General features: G+C 43.9%; 1 protein-coding gene across 1 annotated transcript; it reads right to left on the reverse strand.

Moving 5' to 3' along the window:
• Positions 1 to 398: 398 nt before the first annotated feature.
• On the reverse strand, positions 399 to 17,624 carry LOC129342851 (phospholipase A2 inhibitor and Ly6/PLAUR domain-containing protein-like). Its single transcript, XM_054998797.1, has 5 exons — positions 17,535 to 17,624; positions 11,361 to 11,480; positions 10,027 to 10,182; positions 7,690 to 7,833; positions 399 to 6,250 (listed from the first exon to the last, which is right to left on the reverse strand). The coding sequence occupies exons 1-5, from the start codon at positions 17,578 to 17,580 to the stop codon at positions 6,048 to 6,050; spliced, it is 669 nt and encodes a 222-aa protein (XP_054854772.1). The 5' UTR covers positions 17,581 to 17,624; the 3' UTR covers positions 399 to 6,047.
• Between the last annotated feature and the right edge of the window lie 5,013 nt (positions 17,625 to 22,637).

The following is a 22,637-nucleotide window of genomic DNA, read 5'->3' on the forward strand; positions in this document are numbered from 1 at the left end:
GGCTGTCTTCATGCTGGGTGGAGGTGAATGGCATGCAAAGGGACAGAGGGTATGGATTTGGGACTTGGGGCTGCTGCAGTGGAAAATCTGGTTCATGGGTTGAATTTTCATTGAATCATGATCAAATAAATTGATGTCGCAGCAAATAAAATGTGTTTTAGGTGCGTCTTTTAAAGCAAATGATTGTAGAGGGTACAGCTTGCGGAAGGAAGGAATAGGAGTTATTGCCCTGGCTTTCTTCTGCTGCTGTTGTCAACTTATAAAGAAAGGAGAGGTGCCTACCCACAGTATACAACAACAGGAAGGAGAGGTGAAACCACCTGAGTAGGAACAATAACCAAACTAAATGAATAAAGAAGGGAAATTAAGTCAATCTGGAGCCAGAAGTTCTCCTCTAAGTCAAGAAAATTTATGCACACATACAGGAACATTTTATCACATGTGGTGGACTTGTCAAGATATACATAAATTTTGGGTAACTGCGCATACAATGGTCCAAACAATTCTACAGGTGCCAATACCTTTTAAACCTGAGTTGTTTTTATTGAACTGCATTCCAGATGAATTTAGCAAGGATCAGAAATACTTTATAATACATGCAGTAACGGCAGCTAGAATTTTATTAGCATATTATTGGAAATGTCAAACAATTCCCACTCAAGAAGAACTAGTGGTGAAGATTACGGAGAGCGCAGAAATGGACAAATTGACCTCAATATTGAAAGGACGAATCGGATTTTGCTGGGCCTTGGACTTCATTCTATGATTGGGTTGAAAATAAGCACAAAGACTTGAATATATTAAGGATATAAAGGCTCGAATACAATTTGTTTTAATCATCACAGTCTACCTGTCTGTAGTATCAGATGATATGTAGAGTAATGTTCTAAGCAGACTAATTAGCGTGTTTGTTGATTTCCCCCTCCTATCTTCCTTTCCCTTCCCATGCCCCTCCCTGTCCTGACCTCTTCAAAATTTAAAAAAAATTAAAAGAAAATTTATACACACATTAAACAAATTCTTAAGCAAGAAACACCCAGTAAATATCCGAAATTAATAAACAAGGTGCAAATAAGGTAAAAACAGGAAGGCGTCCGACAGGTAAGCTTCCAATATGAAGTCACAATAAGTATAGAAAAGTCGTAATATAATAAAGAACATCTCTGTATTTCTTTACAGGTGGAGGAGATGGAGGCAGGGCAAGAACAGCAAACAGCAGCACCTGCTTGAGTCTGGAGTTTCGTGGCAACAACCTCTTCAGGGGTGAAAACTTCCACCAAGCAACAATCAAACAGTTAATAGTTTACAGCACCATGTAGTACAATCAAATGGAAAACAGTCAAATTAATTACATCCAGCGTAATTAATTTGACTCCGCCTCCATCGCCTCCACCTGTAAAGGAATAGCTCTCCTTCCCGCCAATGTCACCTTAGCACAAAGAGGGGGAATATGGAAGAGAGCCATCAAATATCTTGGATACAGCAGCAGTTGGGCAATCCTTCACCTAACAGCAGGGATCCAGGGCATATAACTGCACAAGCTAATTGGGAAAACCGTGGAGAACCAACCAATTGTGACTGAAGGGATTCAAGTGCCAGGGAGCCCCTGGTATCGAATGGGGAAATTCATGGGCCAAAACTCAGCATCCCGCCTTTCTCTCCAATGAAGACCCAAAGACGATTACATTGTTCTCCTCGTCTCCTTTTTATGCATACAGCAATATTGTCAGTTAGGCTGACAGTGTGTGACTGGCTCAAGGTGACCCAGCGAGCTTCCAAGGCAGTGTAAGGATTCGAATCTGGGTCTCCCTGATAACCTGATACTCTAACCGCTATTCTCTATCAACTATAGACTTTTTTATGAGGCTACACAAAAACATAATGCATTGTATGGAAAAGTACCACCATTTCATCTAAAAACTGTAATCAGTCACTTAGAGAGGAACTACAAGTGACAAAAGGCACAGGTTGGACACTTGTCAGCTTCCCTCACGTTTTGATGGGAAATGTAGGCAGCTTGGCGGAATGTTGGACAAGTGACGGTTGAAAAGTCCATTGGACAGCAGTCGGAGAGCCAAGCTGCAAGACAAGGACGCCTACATTTCCCATCAAAACTTGAGGGAAGCTAGCAAGTGTCCAACCTGTGCCTTTTGTCACTTGTAGTTCCGCTCTCAGAAACCGATGGAATTGTACAAGTCTTAAAATATTTTGTCATTAATTTTTGCTGCGTCAATACATGCTGCAATAACATTGTGACATGCATTTATGCATTAAAATATTTTCTATCGCTTTTCCATCCAAGGAGCGAACCTTCAAAAAGCAGCTAACAAGTATGATATCTAAATCTGAAATATAACAATGACATCTTTAGCATGATAAGCAATAAAAATTAAAATAGGACAAATTTGAGAGAATGTATAACAACTGCATAAACCACGATCAAATATATTCCAACTGAACATACAAAAGACTGGTGCCTATTAAGGTATTGAATGGTCTCAATAACTTGCAATTTCACAAACTAAAGGGAAAGCCCATTTTAATGTTTCTCCCTCATTCCTTAGCAAAACAAACATGATAGCCTCCGTAAATAAAAACTGGAATCTAATACACATCCACCAATTTTTAGCCAACAATATGCTTCCTCACCCACTCCACCAAATATCTCCAGGTTACCCACCTATGACAGGAATCCTCAACGTTGTTGATCCTTCAAGCGCATTTGTAACTTTGAGAATAGGTAGTGGGTGTTACAATAAAATGGCTGCCATGATGGGAGGGCTAGGAGGAAGCACAAAATGGCTGCCATGAGGAGACATGGGTCCAAATTCAAAACATCAACTCAACAAATGAACTCCATCCATGGGCCCATATTAGGATGCTTAATTTTCCTAGGGTCCAATATCTGGAACTGGATATGTCCAACGTAATACTTAGGCTGACTTTTTTGCTTTTAAAGATTTAACTTTATCTGCAGTTGGGCCCAACCCTCCTCCAAACCAGTCCCACCTGCCCCACAGCACAAAGGACAATAGAAAGAATCTTGGTACAGAACATTCAGGAAGGTTGCCAGAAGTACAGGATGAGGAGTTCTTCCTTCCAAGAAAGACATAATTTATTATTACTGAGATCACGCTTGCTGTTTAAAAAGTCATTCAGATTTCATGTTCCTTCTTGCCATCCGCTGACATCCCACAGAAGAGAAAAGGAAGTAGAGCCTCCTCAGGAGGTGACGTAGTTATCTGAAGAGCCTTAGGCAATCAGACCAGTAGCCCATCCAGGCAGCCCAGGTGGCTAACCAGTTGTCCTTAAGTGTTGACAGAGTATAAAGAATAAAGCCTGAGTTGTATCCTACCACTTGTATTTAGAAGCTTTCTGCCATACCTTTGTTCTCTAATGTCCACAAGTGACTTAATTTTGTGTGTGTTGTGCACATGCATGCACACATGCATACAGCATCATCAAGTCATAGCCGACTTATGGAAACTCCATATGCAAGGTTGCCAGGTAGTTCCCCCCCGCCAAACCAGAGGGGCTCCTGGCACTTACTCTTTCTTCTTTCCTTTGTGTGCTTGATAGGGTTGCCAGCTCCAAGCTGGGAAATTCCTGGAGATTTGGGAGTTATTGCCTGGAGAAAGAGGGGTTTGGGGAGGGGTGGGACCTCAGTAGGGTATAATGCCATACAGTCCACCCTTTAAAGCCACCATTTTCTCCAGGTGAACTCATCTAAGTCACCTGGAGATCTGTTGTAATTCCGGGGGATCTCCAGCCACCACCTGGAGGTTGGCAAGCCTAGCTTGCAAAGTGCATGTGTGTTCCCAGCCGAGCTTGATGACATCGCTTCTGTGACATCATTGCTGGAGTGCAAGATGCCGGCAGGCTGGCTGGCCAGCTGTTCCCCAAGTACACACTGCACAGCAGGCCGGGCAGGCAAATGGGCCGCCCGCTCCCCAGGCATGTGGCAGGCCGGGCAGTCAGGTGAGCGGGGACGTGCACTGTACAGGTGTTCAGTATTTCAACTTTGTTTTCCTTGGGCAGTCTGGCAAAAAAAGATTGTCTAGGGGAAAACCGGACAGCTGGCAACCCTCCCCATATGGGATTTTCAAGAAATGAACAGAAGTGGTTTGCCATTGCTTTCCTCTGCATAGCAACCTTCATCTTCTTTGGTGGTTTCCCAACAAAGTAGTACTAACTTGGGCTGAACCTGGTTAGCTTCTGAGATCTGACAATAGCAGGCTAGCCTGGGCCACAGACTAGGAGATGCTCAATTTTACATAATTTTTAAAGCATAAGAGAGAAAGAAAGAGTAATTGACATGGCACCCAGTGAGCATTCCATTCACTTAATGTGAGATAGTATTTATTTCTAGCTGCCCCCTCAATTGTTATGGGAGTGTCATGAGGGTCGAGGGATAATAAAATGTAAATGTTTTTTCTTTGTGCTTTTCTAAAGAGTCCGGCTACAATCTTATGAATAAGCCCTATAAAAATCAGAGGGATTTACAAGCATGGGGTTGGACTCAACAGCTCTGTCAATTGGAAGAACAGAAATAGTTTACAATATTATTGTAACCCATACAGTATGGTCAATAAACGTAGCTGGCTGAGAAGCGATAATAAGGATTCATCTTTCCTGAAGAGCTATTTCCCTTATAGAACCATAGCATAAAATTCTATGTACCAACCTATGCATGCACGCGTTCTGACTCCAACTATATTTTACGCTCTTGCCCTCTTTAGCTCCCTGCTTTGGCATCCTTAAAAAAATCATCTCAGATCTCATTTTTTTTTAAAGTAAAACAATAAACTTCTAGTCCTTAAGAACACAGAGAACAGTTTGGAAAATCTTTCTGCAGTATCTGCTGAAACCTTGTAATAAAGACTGTATTGCTGATGGTAAAAGGGTTGTAATAAAGATTGTACTGTTGATGGTAAAAGGGCTAGGAGATCATTTGCATCCATAGGCAATACACACACACCCCATCCAGGGGTATTGCACCCCAGCACTGAATCCACAGCCTCTGTATGTTTCCTGTTTCTCAGTCATTGCTTTAAAAAAAATTCCAGTTATTTCTTGTGAACCTCCACGATTTTTTGCAAAACAAGAATACAACTGATTTTTTGCAAAACAATTTTTTGCAAAACAAGAATACAATTAAAATACGATTTTTTGCAAAACAAGAATACAATTAAGAATGAACAGAGCATGGTTTCCAGTTCTGAAAAACACCAGGCTAACAAAACATTCTATCCCCGACAATAGCCCTGCAGAGAAGATTAGCACATCAAGTACCAATCCATATGCAAAAGAACCTCCTCAGGATACAGTGAAGCCTCCCGCCATTAGCATTCCACACCCTGGGAAACTCTTACAGGATGACTCAGCTCAACCCCACCCCTCCTGAGTAGATACAAATGACCTACATCTTTTCCACACTGTGACACTGAGAGATCTCTGTCTTTTGGTGCTACACCTCTGAAGATGCCAGCCACAGCTGCTGGCGAAACGTCAGGAACTACAATGCCAAGACCACGGCAATACAGCCCGGAAAACCCACAACAACCATCGTTCTCCGGCCGTGAAAGCCTTCGACAACACAAGAATACAATTGCAAATGTGTGTAAAATGCATAAGGGAAGTGGGGGTCTTCCCTTGCGGCACATTTTTGATTTGAGGGTAGATGAAGTAAAGAGCATGTGCAACCTTTCGCACTCGGTAGAATCCAGCAGGAGAGCCAATATACCTCTGTCTTTGAACTTCATAGGTTCTATGTATGTGTTGAGCCTCAGTGTGACAGAGGCGCATTAACAAGGCCCTTACAAACATCAGCTGGATGGAAAAGGGATGAATAAAACATAGACCACTTTCCACCAGGGCTTAGAGCCCTTAAGTTGGGGGGCAACACCTGCACATTATGCAGAGAGGAGTGTCCGATGTGACAATAAAGGTGCAGAACGCATCTTCCAAGAGGGAAACTGGAACATACAAGTGAGACGGGAGTAAGGCCTACAAGGGGGGAAACATGGATAACAGGTGTGAAAAAGGAATCAAGACTGGTAAGCAAGGAAGAACAACCCTGCCAGGGCCGATAGAACAAGGCTGTGCTGGGAAGGGACTCCTGGAGCGCCACTGCACATGATGGTCTTGACGTAGACTTGGCGGCCCGTAGCAAACAGCGCAGTAGCTCCCATGGAACACATGTTCTTGGTGGCGCAGCCTGTGAAGGCAATCTGTTGGTCCTTGTCTGCCTCTGCAGGGAAAGGTAGAAAAAGGGTTAGCCTAGCTGAATGACTGGCGTCATCTTCTTATCGTCATATTCACTAGTTGGCACAGGGTGTTTGCCTACCTGTACTGTATGTTCCTAGTTATTTGCAAATGCTGGGCCGTTTCCAGATGGCTTACCTGCCTCCGGAACGTTGCGCCATCTTGCAGGGAAAACGCGAAATATCGCGTTTTCTCGCACGAGTTTTGCGCGACGTCATGCGCAAACTCGCGCAAGAAACTCGCGCAACTCGCGCAAGAAAACTCGCGCAAGAAAACGCGCAAGAAAACTCGCGCAAGAAAACGCGATATTTCGCGTTTTCCCCGCAAGATGGCACAACGTTCCGGAGGCAGGTAAGCCGTCTGGAAACGGCCCTGGAAAGGGAAGGTGCTCTTCCCTCCTCCCTTATTCAGCCCTTGTAGTAAACATGCATGGAAAGGAAGGGAAAGCTGCTTATGTTTCCATGATAGGAGGTGTTATCTTCTATAGAGACCAGACATAAAGGACGTGAGTGCAGTACCTTTTAGGTTTGTGCAGAAAAAAAGGGGTCACTGTCATGTGACATACATGCGCTAAAATCCCCCCCCTTCTGCCCAACTAATTAAAGTACAGAATCTCTGATCTCCTTTGCACCATTTCCCTCTTTTCAGAACTGGCACCACCTTAAAAAAAAAAACCTAGAGATCAGCAAATTGGGGGGGGGAGGCGTCATTTTCTCCAATGTAAATTATTCTATATAATTATACTCTATATAATTCTTTTCTTAAAGTTACTGTTTAAAGGCGGAAAGGTGCCATTTTGATGTGTCGTTTGAGATAAGAAAGTGACAGGCTGACTCTGGACCTGGTTCGAAGGGTGGAGAGAGGAAGAGACAGTCTTGCCAATGAGTGGAGGTAGAAGAGCAACATCTGGAGGCAAAGACATTTGGGGAGGCAACTACTCAGCCATCTGTGGATTGCTTGAGGTGGCGCATGCGGCGTCCATGAATGGAACATGACATAGGCCATTTCCACACACATTGAATAATGCACTTTCAATGCACTTTAGCTATCCTTTGGAAGTGGATTTTATGTTCCACACATGGGATGCTTCCACACATGTTGGATAATCCACATTCAATACTCTTTAGTGAACATTTGAAACTGATTTTCCATGTGTGGAACAAAAAATCCACTTCTAAAGTATTACAAAAGTGCATTGAAAGTGCATTATGCAACTTGTGTGGAAATGGCCATGGAAAAGCAGTTCACTAAAGAGTATTGAAAGTGGATTATCCAATGTGTGTGGAAGCAGCCATAGTCTGGGCGTGACTTATTCTCATGCTGCAAAAGGGGATGCGGCTTATTTCAGAATGCTTGTGGGCAGGAAGGTGGGTTTCCACAGAGATGTGGACATTGTTCTCCCCTACATTAACTTGCTTTGCTTACCTTTCTTGGCAACGGTAACAAAATGGATGCAGCGGTCCAGTTGCCCCGTGCAGCTCACTTCGGTGGTGTTCAAACACACATCCGTGCCACGAGCAAAGCATGAGTTGCAACGAACACCGTTGAGAACCTGAGATGCTGCTTGTACTGCAGACAAAAACAGGTAATAAAACAAACAAATAAGAGGACCTCCCTCCTGCAACATTCTGCTTTCCAGAGCGTAGTCTAATTCACATATAATTCCCAGCATGTAGGTTTTAGACATGAGCTTCATTTTCTACATAAACCAGTGCCTACATCCACAGACAACGTACGCCCAGCTCACCCAAAGAATCACACTTTAGGGTTTCACTGTAAGGTTATCAACCAGCCAATATAACTCATACAATCTGAAAAAAATCAATGAATGTCATTTATGCCTAGCTCATCCCATGACTTTGTCTTACTAGATTTTGCCTACTATTTACTGCAAATGTTTCTTCCAATTACTTTGTATCAAACATCTGGATTTTTTTAATCAACTTACATAATAGGATATAAATATCTCTACATATGAGGTCCTGGATATGATTTAAATAAACATAGGTGAGCATTATACTGTAGAAGAGATTGTGTTCCTCATTCTTTTTGTAGTAGTTCTACTGTTCCAGTAATGCTACTGTTTTTGTAGTAGTTCTACAACTCTGATTCTTGAAAGCTCATACCACGGAAATCTAGTTGGTCTTTAAGGGGCTGTGGTGATGGACAGTGCCCTCAAGTCATAGCTGACTTATGGTGACCCCTGGTGGGGTTTTCATGGCAAGAGACTAACAGAGGTGGTTTGCCATGGCCTGCCTCTGCAACTCTGGTCTTCGTTGGAGGTCTCCCATCCAATTACTAACCAAGGCGGACCCTGCTTAGCTTCTGAGATCTGATGAGATCAGGCTCCCCTGGGACATCCAGGTCAGGGTCTTTCAGATGCTACTGGACCCAAATCTTGCTCATTAAGATACAGTGAGATATGGAAAACAGGATATGTTCCCTCTTGTCCCCTCATAAAAACACTCACAGATATCTACAGGCCAGGGTTGCCAGCTGCAGGTTGTAAAATTCCTGGAGATTTGGGAGGGGGGACTGGAAAGGGCAGTTTTGGGGGAGGGAGGGACCTTAGCAGGGTATAATGCCATAGAGATCACACCCAACAGTGAGCATTTTCTCCAGGGGAACTGATCTCTGTTGCCTGGAGATCGGTTGTAATTCCAGGAGATCTCCAGCCACCACCTGGAGGCTGGCAACACTACCACAGGCCCTGATTAGTCCAGGGTCCAACTCTACAATGTAGTTATCACAGGGCCTGTCAGTCCAAGTGTGTCTTTGCATTTTACTGTGATCTTGGAAAGTTTGCCTTGAACTCGGGGAAGTTTAGGTAGGCAGAGCCAGGTGGTCAAAATGTAAGAAGCTGCCTTAGACCATAGATCTGTCTAGAATAGTGTGGTGTGCCCCGAATATACACACACACGTGAACACATAAAGCTGGCTTATAATGAATCAGACCATTGGTCCACCAAAATCAATATTATCTACTCAGACTGGCATCAGCTCTTCAGGGTCTCAGTGTCTTTCACGTCACCTATTGCCTGGTCCTTTTCTAACTGGAGAGACCCAGGATTGAACTTGGGACTTTTTGTACACCAAGCAGATTTTGTGCCATTGAGCCACAGCCCTGCTTTCAACAGCAGGGACTCTGCAGGAACTCAAAAGGGTTTTTCTCAAGACCAACTCCCTTTTAATAGGAGATGCCTAGAACTGAACCTGGGCTGTTTCCACACGCCTTCTCCTCCTCCTGAAAAATAGCGCAAAACTTATGGAACGACGCGCCTTCATGGGACGATTTCCCAACATGACTTTGCTTCGTGGCACAATGATGTCAGGAAACGAGCCACGAAGCAAAGTCATGATGGAAAACTGCGCCATGAGCGCGCGTCATTCCGTACGTTCTGCACTATTTTTCAGGAGAGGGAGACGTGTGGAAACGGCCCTTGATGCAAAGCAGGAACTCTGCTACAATCCCCTGCAGTCTATTATGAGCATTATTGGAGAGGCACCAACTACATTTACACCATAAATTTTCTGTTCCAAAAACAAGTTCCTGGTTTTTTAACATGAAAATGTCATGTTGCAAAATTTAAAAAACCTATTTGGAGGGGGTAATGTTAGGTGGGGCAATCCAGTGTTCCAGGTAGGGTGGGGCATCTGCTTTGCTGACCCCACCCTGGTGACAGCCCTGGGCTGGTATAATGATTAATACAGCCTTAACATGAAGACCAACTCCCCTTGTGCAAGGAAGCCCTAAGCCCTTACCTATGATGTTCTTATCATTGCAGCGGTCAGAGCGGCAACAGCTGGAGTTCCAACGCATGCGGAAATCCCCCGCCACCAACCCATAGAACTGGTTGCAGAGGCGATCATCAGTATTGCACTTCTTCTCATAGGTTGGGTTTTCTATATCCTGGGCTCCTAGGAAAGGGAAGAGCCAGTTCAATTAGGAAGCAAGATTGAGACTTGGAAGAGTGGCTGTGAGGGAACTAGAAAAGATAGTTAAAGATAAGGATGTCTCTCTGGGGATCAAGATCAAGATAATCCAAATGATGGTATTCCCCATTACTATGTATGGATGTGAAAGTTGGACAGAGAAGAAAGCTGACAGGAAAAAAATTGACTCCATTGAAATGTGGTGCTGGAGGAGAGTTTTGCAGATACTATGGACAGCCCAAAAGACAAATAAGTGGATACTAGATCAAATCAAGCCTGAATTTTCCCTAAAAGCTAAACCAAAGAAGTTGACAAAACTGAGGCTTTCATACTTTGGTCACATCATGAGAAGACAAGATTCTCTGGAGAAGTCAATAATGTTAGCAAAAGTTGAAGGCAGTAGGAAAAGAGGAAGACCTAAAACGAGATGACTTGACTCAATAAAAGAAGTCATGTGACATGTCCTCCATTTTGCAAGATCGGAGCAAAACTCTTAATGATAGGACGTTTTGGAGGTCTTTCATTCATAGGGTCGCCATAGGTCAGAGGCAACTTGATGGCACATAACACACACACCCCTAGCATTTACAATTCAAATCTAACTTTTGGCTCACCAAGGAACCCCAAAGCTGTTTAACCAATAAAAAATCAATAAAACAACAATATGTTAAAGCAACCAAAATTTATGAAGAGAGGAGGGCACCATTACCATACTACAGCAAATACTACCATTAGCTATAATCAGGGCTTTTTTTCTGGGAAAAAAGGTGGTGGTACTCAGATGGTTGCCTTCTGAGAAAATGGTCACATGGCTGGTAGCCCCACCCCCTGATCTCCAGACAGAGGGGAGTTTAGATTGCCCTCCGTGCCACTGGCCAGCAATCTAACCTCCCCTCTGTCTGGAGAACAGGGGGTGGGGCTACCAGCCATGTGACCATTTTCAAGAGGTTCCGGAACTCCGTTCCACCACGTTCCAGCTGAAAAAAAGCCCTGGCTATAATAGCTCTCAAAATCCTGGCAGAATAGAAAGGCTCAGGGCCAAGCTACAAGTGACGAATGACACTTGAACGGCAAGTGAACAGACTCAAGTGTATTCCTCCCTGTTCAAGTGTAATTTGTCACTTGTAGCTTGGTTCTCAGAAGACAAGAGATATACAGCTTACCTGTGTCCTCATCCCGGGCAATGGTAATACAGCTATTTACTGAAGAAGTGCATTTTTCTTGGGTTGTGCTACAGTTATAGCCTTCACTACTGGTGCAGTTGAAGCAGAAGATGCTATCAGCTGTGGAAACAGAAAGAAAATACAACAATTTAGATTTAAATTGCTTCCAGAACCATTCCACTATGTGCCCATCTACCCAAATGATAGCATAAAGCTTGCTTTCAAAATGTTGGGGAGGAAGGGTCTGAAACAAAGTCACTGATCATAAAATCTTTCCTTTCCCATATATCCAGGAGTCTGATATAAAATAGGCTTTCTCATGTGTAAAGAAACACTATCTTCTGAATTATTATTTCAGTCTCTGAATCACCGCGATCTTGGTGCACAAATTAAGCCCAAAGCAAGCCTTTGTCACCAAGGGATTGCCATCTTTTCTTCTAGTTCTGTAAAATAGTAAAGAGTCCAGTAGCATTTTTAAGACTAACCCACTTTATTGTAGCATAAGCTTTCAAGAACCACAACTCTCTTTGTCAGATCTGACGAAGAGAGCTGTGCATCTGATGAAAAGACCTGTAGTTCTCGAAAGCTTACGCTACAATAAAGTGGGTTAGTTTTAAAGGTGCTACTGGACTCTTTACTATTTTGCAACTACAGACTAACACAGCTAACTCCTCTGGATTTAGTTCTATAGAGCAGGATAGCCTTTCCTTGCTGAATTTTCTGCTAGTTTGTGTTTAAAAAGTACCAGAGCTCAAACAGAAGAAAAGCAGCAGCAGCTCTTTCTTGGGAAACAGAGCACACCTCTAATAATAACAATAATAATAACATTCGATTTATACACCACCCTTCAGGACAACTTAACGCCCACTCAGAGCAGTTTACAAAGTATGTTATTATTATCCCCGCAACAATCAACCTGTGAGGTGGGTGGGGCTGAGAGAGCTCTGGAAGAGCTGTGACTGACCCAAAGTCACCCAGCTGGCTTCAAGTGGAGGAGTGGGGAATTAAACACGGTTCTCCAGATTAGAGTTCCACTTCTCTTAACCACCACACCAAACTGGCTCTAAAGACAGCTAAAAAACATGTAATCCCTCAATCAGAAGTCTACACAAGCGGAAGTGTTTTGGCCCAGTGTCAAAAGGAAAGGAAAGTAGGCACTAGGTGAACTTTAAGGAGAAGGGCTTTCCACAGATGTGGTGCCACCTCACCTGATCTAAGAACAACAACAACAACAACATTCAATTTATATACCACCTTTCAGGACAATTTAACACCCACTTAGAAAGGTTTACAAAGTATGTTATTATTATCCTCACAACAATCACCCTGTGAAGTAGATGGGGCTGAGAGAGCTCCAAGAAGTTGTGACTGACCCAAGGTCACCCAGCTGGCTTCAAGTGGAAGAGTGGGGAATCAAACTCGGTTCTCCAGATTAGAGTCCCACACTCTTAATCCAATAAGCCATGCCAGTTTAGTGAATGCACCCGAGCCTTTGGCACTTAGGAACTGACCCACTCCATATGTGGGACTCTACAAATCCAGTTGGCTGAACCACTGATTAGTGACAGAGCATGGGTGGTGGGGACCAAGTGGTAAGAGCTTTGGGTGGCAGCTCACAGCCTTATGAGACCATCTTCCTGCTGTGGTTCAGTACTGCCAGGATTTTGGACACCTTTAAGAGAGTCTAGAGTCCTCATTTTTTCATCCATGCCTTTGATAAAATCAGGATATTTGGTGATTATTTTCATTTTATTGATTTACTTCATTTATACCTCAATGGGGACACAAAGTTGCTTATAACGTTTTATCCTTCTACATTATATCCCCACAACAACCCTGTGAGGCAGGTTAGGCTGAGAGAGTGTGACTGGCCTAAAGTCACTCAGCAAGCTTCCATAGCAGAGAAGGGGTTGAAACCTGGGGCTCTCACGTCCTAGTCCAATACCCTAAGCACTACACCACACTGGCTGTCATTTAGTTTTCATCTGTTCACTTAGAGTGAAATCCTAAATAGGGTTACTCAAGTCTAATCCCACTGAAATGGGTTATACTGGAGTAATTTTGCATAAGATTTCACAGTTACTTAGAGCCTATCTACACAAGACATCATAACAGGGGGATGCTCAAGTGAAAGATCTTACAGTCGTTCTCCCATTGTGGATACACAGGCACTGCTAGGGAAACAGAGCACATTTGAATATAAGACAACACAGAAAATAAGTCACTTGATTGTCCCCGTGTAAGTTGTCTTGTGCAGAGAGACTCTGAGACAGTCTCATTTTGTTCTAATTGAGTTATTCTATGGTCCTCACTTACTGAAAAGAAAGAAATTTTCTTTTTAAAAAAGGAAGAATTCTTATACAAGCTATCTTCTTTTTTGTGGCACTGCTCCGTTCATTTACAGTACGCCACTAAACCACATGGCCATCAATTCAGGAAGGTTCTGTTTGGACACACATGGGTTGTGTGCAATTATTCTTGGCTGGGTGAAGAAAGGCATGGTTCAGTGGAAAAGTCCATGAAGCCAGAGGCTGAAACAATCTTAGTACCTGCATGGAGAGAAGAGGGGTGTATAGATCTTATCCGCCTCTCCTTTCACAGAAAAAAATCTCACTGCTTTTTCTATGTAGGTTGCCAACTTTATATCACCTCTGCGCTCCTATGCTTTTTCAGCCACTTGATCTGCAGATGTTAACAGGTGATCATGCCCCTCTCTATATCATGCTGCTCTCTACACCTTTCCATTCCTGCAAATCAACCTGCCCTTTCAGGCAGTGTGCATGCCGGGCCATTCATTTTTCTGGCCCATTGTCAAGTCTCTTTCTACTATGTTAACTTAAGGGTGTGATGTTAAAAAGTAGTGAACAGAATAACACCGTATTGCTCCCTGCAAAAATATTTAACATCATAATAGATTGTATCTCAGTGCATTTTACAGCCACCTGGTAAGGTAAAGCAGAATATTGGGTGCAGGGAACACATGCCTATAGACACCTAGTTTGCAGCAGTAACAATATAAAGATTGATATATTGTCGAAGGCTTTCACGGCTGGAGAACGATGGTTGTTGTGGATTTTCCAGGCTGTATCACCGTGGTCTTGGCATTGTAGTTCCTGATGTTTCGCCAGCAGCTGTGATTGGCATCTTCAGTGATGTAGCACTGAAAGACAGAGATCTCTCAGTGTCAAACTGTCAAACAGTGTCAAACTGTCAAACAGTTTGACACTGAGAGATCTCTGTCTTTCGGTGCTACACCTCTGAAGATGCCAGTCACAGCTGCTGGCAAAACGTCAGGAACTACAATGCCAAGACCACGGTGACACAGCCTGGAAAATCCACAACAAATATAAAGATCTTTGCACACAACTGGAAACCACCCATTTCTGCCAGCATTACACTGTTCTGATATTTGGGGACTTTCTCCTGTAATACAAACCACCTCAGTTCACTGGTCTCTTTTTAAAAGGGTGTATAATGAAATAAAACAAAAGTCCAGCGGCACCTTAAAGACCAACAACATCTATGTCAGTATGAACTTTTTGCGAGTCACAGCTCATTATTTTCAGACAGAGATGTGAATGAATAGTGACATAACAGAGATGTGAATGAATAGTGAAATAAATATTCCCAGGTAGGATTAACAACTCCTTCCAACCCAACCAACCCCTGTGCCTTTCACTGCAGAACAACGTTTAGAAATCAGCAACTGAAGTTTCACAAAGCATGGCAACCAACATTACCAGCTTCCAACAGCTGCACATCAAATGACTGCAAAAGGCACAGTTACAGTTGACAGCTGAATAGTTAGCAAGCCTACCCCAATCTGACAACAGGAGTCCAGAAACTGAAGGCTTAAAAAGTGAAACTTTCCAGCATGCACTGAAAACCAAATCCTGTGCATAGGGGCAGATACACACAACCACCATACACAGGACCAGACAGTTTGAATCATCCCAAACACATCCCAAACACCAAGCTAACAAAATACTCTACACCCTACAATAGCCCTGCAGAGAAGATTAGCATATCAAACACCAATCCATATGCAAAAGAACCTCCTCAGGATACAGTGAAGCCTCCCTCCATTAGCATTCCACACCCTGGGAAACTCTTACGGATGACTCAGCCCAAACCCACCTTCCTGAGTAGATATAAATTACCTGCCAACATCTTCTCCACACTGTGACACTGAGAGACCTCTGTCTTTTGGTGCTGCACCTCTGAAGATGTCAGCCACAGCTGATGGCAAAACGTCAGGAACTACAATGCCAAGACCACGGCTATACAGCCCGGAAAATCCACAACAACCATCCCAAACACAGACTTTCCATAGACTTTCTGCAGAACAAGGTAGCCTAACTGTGATACTTTAGACTGCAGGTGGAGAAATATACATTTCTGAATGCCTCACTTAGTACTATTGAAAAAAGTCTTGTTGTAAGCTTTGAACTGGACAACAGGGAATGGATGAGTCTGAAACCTCTTCCTTTGGTGTGCTTTCTCCCCCCCCCCCCTTGTTTAACTTGCAAGGGGTTTTAAACATGAGAGAAAATGCAAACAAAGCATCCCCCCCCCCATACTGTCTGAAGTGGTACAGTCCACAGTACCACCTAATTCCACTGCTGGTGCAGCAGCTGGTCAGAGATATTCTTCCAGAAGTATGCAAAATTTAAAAGAATAAAATTCCAATGAACGCATCATTCTCAAGGTGTTGATAATAATAGTAGTACGTAGCATTTATTCAGCACTTCGGAGTGTTCATTATCTCAGTGTGCCGAACATATATCCTGCATGATGAGGTTGCCAACTTTTTCACTGGTGTGGCTCCTGTGCCTTATATAGAACCTATCATGCAGAAGTTAAACAGGTGATGCTTTTCTTTGTGCTCCACAAGAAGAAATAAATTCACCTGCTAAATTTCCACCTGTTAGACTGTTATCAAAGGACCAGGGTTTTTTTTTAAATGCCAATTCTGTTCGTATTATTATGACCAAATAGTAAAAGGAGTTGAATGAGTGGTTTAAGGATATTTAGTTCAGTTTAATCTGGAAGACCTACTGCCCAACTAGGGTTGCCAGCCTCCAGGGGGTGGCTGGAGATCTCCCGGAATTACAACTGATCTCCAGGTGACAGAGATCAGTTCCCCTGGAGAAAATGGCTGCTTTGGAGGGTGGGCTCTATGGCATTATACCATTCTGAGGCCCCTCCCCAAATCCCACCCTTTCCAGGCTCCCCTCCCCACAAATCTCCAGGAATTTCCCAGCCTGGACCTGGCAACCCTACACCCAACCAAAGGCATTTAGAGGTATAACCATGATGATTATCTAGAGGGGTGACGGGGGCGGAGAGAGACTTAATTGGTCTGCTCTTAGTTGCCAACTCAAGGTTAGGAAATTCCTAGAGATCTGAGAGTAGAAATTGGAAAGGTGGGGTTTGGGGAGGGAAGGGACCTCGGCAGGGTATAATGCCATAGAGTCCAGCCTCTAAATCAGCGTTTTTTTCACCAGGGAACCAATCTCTATCATCTGGAAATTCCAGAAGTGAGGTTTGAGTCGCACAAGCCGATTTCCAGTTGAAATTCCAGACGATCCTCAGGGCCCCACCTGGAGATTGGCAGCCCTATCCGCTGCAGTGCCTTTATTCCACCTTTCCTCAGAGCAGCTGGGGGGCATACATGGTTCTTCCCAACTCAGCTTTATCCTCACAAGAGCCCTTTGAGAGACTGACCACATTCATCCCGCCTGATGGCCCGGTGTGGATTTGATCTCAGGCCCGACATTCTACCCACATCACATGGGTTGCTACGAACCCATGAAGCCACCGTTTTAAGCCATTAGTCTATCACAGTCAGTGTAGCCTAATCTGTGTGGCAACGGATCTCCAGGGACTTTCCCATCACCTTCCCCTTAACCCTTTGGAGATGCCTCAGACCTTCTGCATGCCACACAAATGCTCAGTCACGGAGCCACAACTCCAGTGACGTATTTTGTGACAGGGAGCTATATATTACAATTACTGCAGATCAACCTGTACTTGAACAGATGGCGGCAAGCAGAGGTCCATATATTGGAAAATCAGCAGAGGAGGGGAAAAGAGAAGAAACAGTGGTACACCTTCTTAAGCAAGAGTTGGTTTCTTTTTTTAAAAAAAAATTGAACTCAGGCAGTGACTTACCTGGAGCCAGAAGAACGAAAAGGAAGCAAAGGGTGAGGCTATGCATGGTGCCAGGTGGGATCTCCGTTGCTTTCTGGAGGCAGAGCCAAGATCTTCCTGTCTTTGGGGAGTTATGCACCTGGGAGGGACGTGGGTAGGGTTACAAAAGGGGCGAGGAGCTGGGCTGGGCAAATGTGGCATACTTTTCTGGTGCCCCAGGCAAGCCCAGTTCTGACCTTTCAAGTCGTCAAACTACCTCTCCCTTTCACTCCCTGAAGCCTCATCTTTTCAGACTGCGTGTGACACTCCAGGCACTGCCCACCAGCGTTTTTAAAACGACCTCAGAAACCAGCAATGCCTCTGCCCTTGTCACAATTTGTCACTTCAGGAAAGCCTCGTAAACCCCTCCTCCCCTCCCACCAAGCCACGTATTTAAACGTTCTCAAGGGAATGTTTGAATGCCTGTAAAGCAGAACACTGTTAATAATACCTAAGGCATGACTTTTTTATTAAATGCCTTATTAGAAAATTTGCTGGTTGAGAGTAGGGTTGTCAGCTCCAAGTTGGGAAATTCCTGGAGATCTTGGGGGTGAAACCTGGAGAAACCTGGAGAAAGTGGGGTTTGGGGAGGGACAGGACCTTGGCATGGCATAATTCCATAGAGTCCACCCCCCAAAGCAACCATTTTCTCCAGGTGAACTGATCTCTGTGGCCTGGAGACTAGTTGCAATTCCGGGAGATCTCCAGCCAATACCTGGAGGTTGGCAAGCCTAGCTGAGAGTGATAAGGGACTTCTAATAGTTTCTAGAAACAGCTCCTGATAAATTTGTTTTGAAAAAGACTGCTCTTCTCTCCATGTGGTTATGGAAAGAAAAAAGTGTATAAAGATTCTCACATATGTAGAGAAAGTGCAGTGCATCTGTAGCAAAGATGAGAGATGGAATAAGATAAGACAAAATTCCTATATGCACTGGAAACGGCAAGAACTTTTCCACTAGTGTACCTTTCTGAATTGAGTTCAGGAGGAACTTTTCATTTTCAGACTTATGCACCAACAAATGAAGGAGAATAATTGAAAAGCACATTCAGAATCACATGTGAATTCAGTCCGAAGTGACAATCCTATTTACATTTTACATTTCAATAGTGCTGAAACCTATTTACATTTCAATAGATCTACATACCGCAACTTATTAAAATCTTTTGTATTTGGTTCAAAGCATAAATGACAAAAACCAGCCTCAAAACAAATTCAATATACAAATAATAATGGTGTAAAATTAAAAAAAATACATTCTACTATAAGAATAATCCAGCATAAATCCACCCTAAACTCAGTGGGACTTAATTCTGAATAAACACGCATAGGGTCAGGTTGCACATCAACTAGAAAGACATCTCAAATTAGTAAAAGTAAACAAGGAAGCATAGTTATAAGCAGGGCTTTTTTTCTGGGAAAAGAGGTGGTGGAACTCAGTGGGTTGCCCTTGGAGAAAATGGTCACATGGCTGGTGGCCCTGCCCCTTGATCTCCAGACAGAGGGGAGTTGAGATTGCCCTCCACGCCGCTCAATCTAAACTCCCCTCTGTCTGGAGATCAGGGGGCAGGGCCACCAGCCATGTGACCATTTTCAAGAGGTGCCAGAACTCTGTTCCACTGTGTTCCTGCTGAAAAAAAGCCCTGGTTATAAGTATCACATTTGTGTTAAATGAGTGTACAGTGGAAGCCAACAAGGGTCAAATTTATACATAGCAATAAGCACATTAAAAACACCAACCAGTGCAATGCATAAGGGATCACACTGCTGTTGTAGCATTAATACACCAGTGGGGCATCCATCCAAAACGCAAGCATGCTAACTCCTCATGCCAATGGCACAATATTAAACCATGTGTGGGTCCAGCAACTTGATACAGAGAGGGCACCACACACATGTGAGTCTCTGCACAGCACAAGGTTTTTTTACACATACCCGTCGCAACATTTAAACTGGGCCCCAGATGTCTTACCTGTCTCCCCCATTGCAGCTTTCTTACTGCCTTCTTTTCCCTGACCTGGATGGCCCAGGTGAGCCTGATCTCATCAGATCTCAGAAGCTAAGCAGGGTCGGCCTTGCTTAGTAATTGGATGGGAGACTGCCAACAAAGACCAGGGTTGCAGAGGCAAGCAATGGCAAACCACCAAAGCTTAGGCGCTTTGACCCATACTAATGACAAGCCCCTAAGTGGCACCAGGCCGGTTGTCATAGTAACCTCCTTTGGGTGGGGCAGGATTCTTTGCTTCTCTCACACAGGGAGGTTGTCCTCTCCAAGCCAAATTTACAGGCATCCCAACTCAGTCTGCTTTCTACATGAACAAAACATGGGGAAGCACAGACCTTTAAGCAGATGGTTTCCGTATTGTCTCACCCTCAAGCTTCTTCTGAGGCGTTTCAGAACAAGGCCAATTCCAGCTCCCGTTGCTGCCTGAGGCATAACAATTAATTTAGCCGGATGTAGAAGAAGAAGAGTGCTTCCTCTTCAAGGGCTGGAGGTTTCTTGTAGCTCAAGCGATGGAAGTGACTAGGGTATTGCTCTTGAAAAAAAATAATGGTGGAGAAGACCTTTCCCTTGACATTGCTGTCCCCAGGCTGGGAGACCGCAGCTGTGCTCTCCCCTTGAGAGCTCACCAGAAACTAGCCGGGTGCCTCCTGAATTCTGACTGTCCTGACAGCTGCCTGCCTGTACTGTTTAAGGGGCTGGACTGGCTCACACTCATGGCAGCATTTATAAGTTTACTCCCCTATAAAAAGGTAAAGGTAGTCCCCTGTGCAAGCACCAAGTCATTACTGACCCATGGGGGGGACGTCACATCACTACATTTTCTTGGCAGACTTTTTACGGGTGGTTTGCCATTGCCTTCCCCAGTCATCTACACTTTACCCCCTCCCCCTTATAAAATGACTGTAAAGTGAGGATCCACTCAGAGGGGATTTTCACATGGGGACAACTTCCTGTAGTTTCCCCATTGTAGCTGATTCAGCGAAGCGACGATCGGGTCCCGCAGGGCGGGTTTCCCAGCATTTCCCTGGCCCCAATCTCCCACGGGGATCATTTCCTTCTCACATTGGGCAGTGTTTTTTTAAAAAATTGGATATTACTAGATTGCTACAGAATGATGACAGTCAATCAACATGATCTTCTCGTTCCTAGGTTTCATTTTTTTAAAAAGAAAATAACTCTAGCCCTTTTCATTGTGGAGTTACAGCCCACAATGAAAAAGGTTAGAGCGGTTAACCCTTTCTGCACTTGCTAATTCTCCCTTTCAAATGCCTCCCCAAAGCAAGCTCTGAAACTGGGGGGAAGCTGGAGGGGGTATAGGATGTATAGGTTAAAGTGATTTATGCTAAAACTCAGGAGGGCCATCATTCTCATTCATCTGCATTCTAAAATGTGTGTGTGTGGGGGGGGGGGGTATATATGCCTTTATTTTTTATTCATGGGGGGCGGGGAACCAACATATTTTGGCCGTTTGGACACTATTGCGTTCAAGTATGGTGGTGGTGAGAAGCGCTGTCAAGCCATAGCTGATTTGTAGCGACCCCTGGTGGTGTATTCAAGGCAACAGACTAACAGAAGTGGTTTGCCATTGCCTTCCTCTCCAACCCTGGTCTTCATTGGAGGTCTCCCATCCAATATACTAACCACGGGCAACCCTGCTTAGCTTCTGGATCCAACGAGATCAGGCTTGCCTGGGCTATCCAGCTCAAAGACCTTTAAGTCTACCTTCCTATTTTTCATAACTATTGCTTCTTGGATGGGCTTCTTTATGCAGATCTTTGAGAAACAGATTGGATCTGGGAAAGGGGATTTCTTATGTTCCTTCTGTGCCAATTCTGGTTTTTTTTTTTATTAAGCTTTATAACATACAACAAATAGAAATCAACAATGAACATCAACTGTAACACAACAACTAATCAACAATAGTTTACAAGTTTTGAAGAATATGAACATTACAATAACTTTTAAACAAAGCATACATAATATTACCAAATATCAGAAAACTGAGTCAACGTCTGAGCAATTCTTATTTTTGGGATGTAAATCATGCATGTCTATAAATTCAAGAAAAGGGAACCATTTCTCATAGAAATTAGACCTGGCAGGAAAGCATTCAGCGTTGAGGATATTGTCATTAATCCTATCCAGGATGAAATGGTCCCATATCTTAGAAAGCCACATCTCTTTAGTTGGCATTTTCTTTAGTTTCCAGACTGAAGCTATCGCTGATTTCGCTGCCAATTCTGTTTTGAAGTGACCTGCCCAGGCTGCTTTAAGTCCCTGGAGAGACAGAATCTTCCCCTTCCTAAGTGCCACAGCCCATGGCTGATTTTCGACACTTTTGCTGCCATAATACACATCTGGAGATTTGGTGCCTAAGTGCACAGCATGCATCAATGCACAAGCAAAGTCTTTATCTCATTTCAGAGGTTGTCTTTTCTGAGGATTAAATGTAAGCTTTTCATTTCTGAGAGCTGCTCACCTCCAAACGAAACCACCCCTCCCTTAGCGCAGTGGCACAGAAGATACTAAGAATCTGGATGGACAGGTCCAACCAGAAAGATTATTGTATGCCAGGCTGGAGATACTAAGGTCAGCCTCGTAAGCAGAGCAGAAGAATCCAATCTGCCACTATGTCGGTGCTGTGCAGTGCCTTAGAGACTGCTTCAGCAGGGGATATGACCTGCTTTAAATCAGTGAAAACTGCCAAGTATTGGCATGGGATGGGCAGGAAGCTTATAGACCATCTGTTCGTTTGGGAGTACGCAATCTGGTGCCTGAGTCATTGTTCTGAGAATCTGGGTGATTTTTGCCTTAAAATTGTTCCTTGCACCCCGTGAAGTCCTGGTAGACACGGCCTGGAACCAGAGCCCTGGGTGTGTTGCAGTGCATTTATTTCAACTGAGGAAGAAGGTCCACAGGCACATGGAACTCATTCCATTAACATATATGGTGCAAGTAGAAGAGAGCTCCATGCAGTAGAAGTGTGGAGAAGCCTCTGGGCTAGGCTGAGTTTCTATTTAAAAGGCACTTGTGACTGGAACTCCAGAGATTCAAAAGTTCAAATCTGTACAACTCTCTTGCC

The sequence above is a fragment of the Eublepharis macularius genome, chromosome 15 (genome assembly GCF_028583425.1).
Source record: "Eublepharis macularius isolate TG4126 chromosome 15, MPM_Emac_v1.0, whole genome shotgun sequence".
Classification (NCBI taxonomy): domain Eukaryota; kingdom Metazoa; phylum Chordata; class Lepidosauria; order Squamata; family Eublepharidae; genus Eublepharis; species Eublepharis macularius.

Bases quoted from the DNA above. Each gene is read 5' to 3' on its own strand.
- LOC129342851 (XM_054998797.1), bottom strand. From the start codon at position 17,580: ATGCATAGCCTCACCCTTTGCTTCCTTTTCGTTCTTCTGGCTCCAG. The intron at 11,481-17,534 runs GTAAGTCACTGC...CTGTTTCCACAG, and splicing joins TTTCGTTCTTCTGGCTCCAG to CTGATAGCATCTTCTGCTTC. The intron at 7,834-10,026 runs GTAAGGGCTTAG...TTTTGTCTGCAG, and splicing joins CAATGATAAGAACATCATAG to TACAAGCAGCATCTCAGGTT.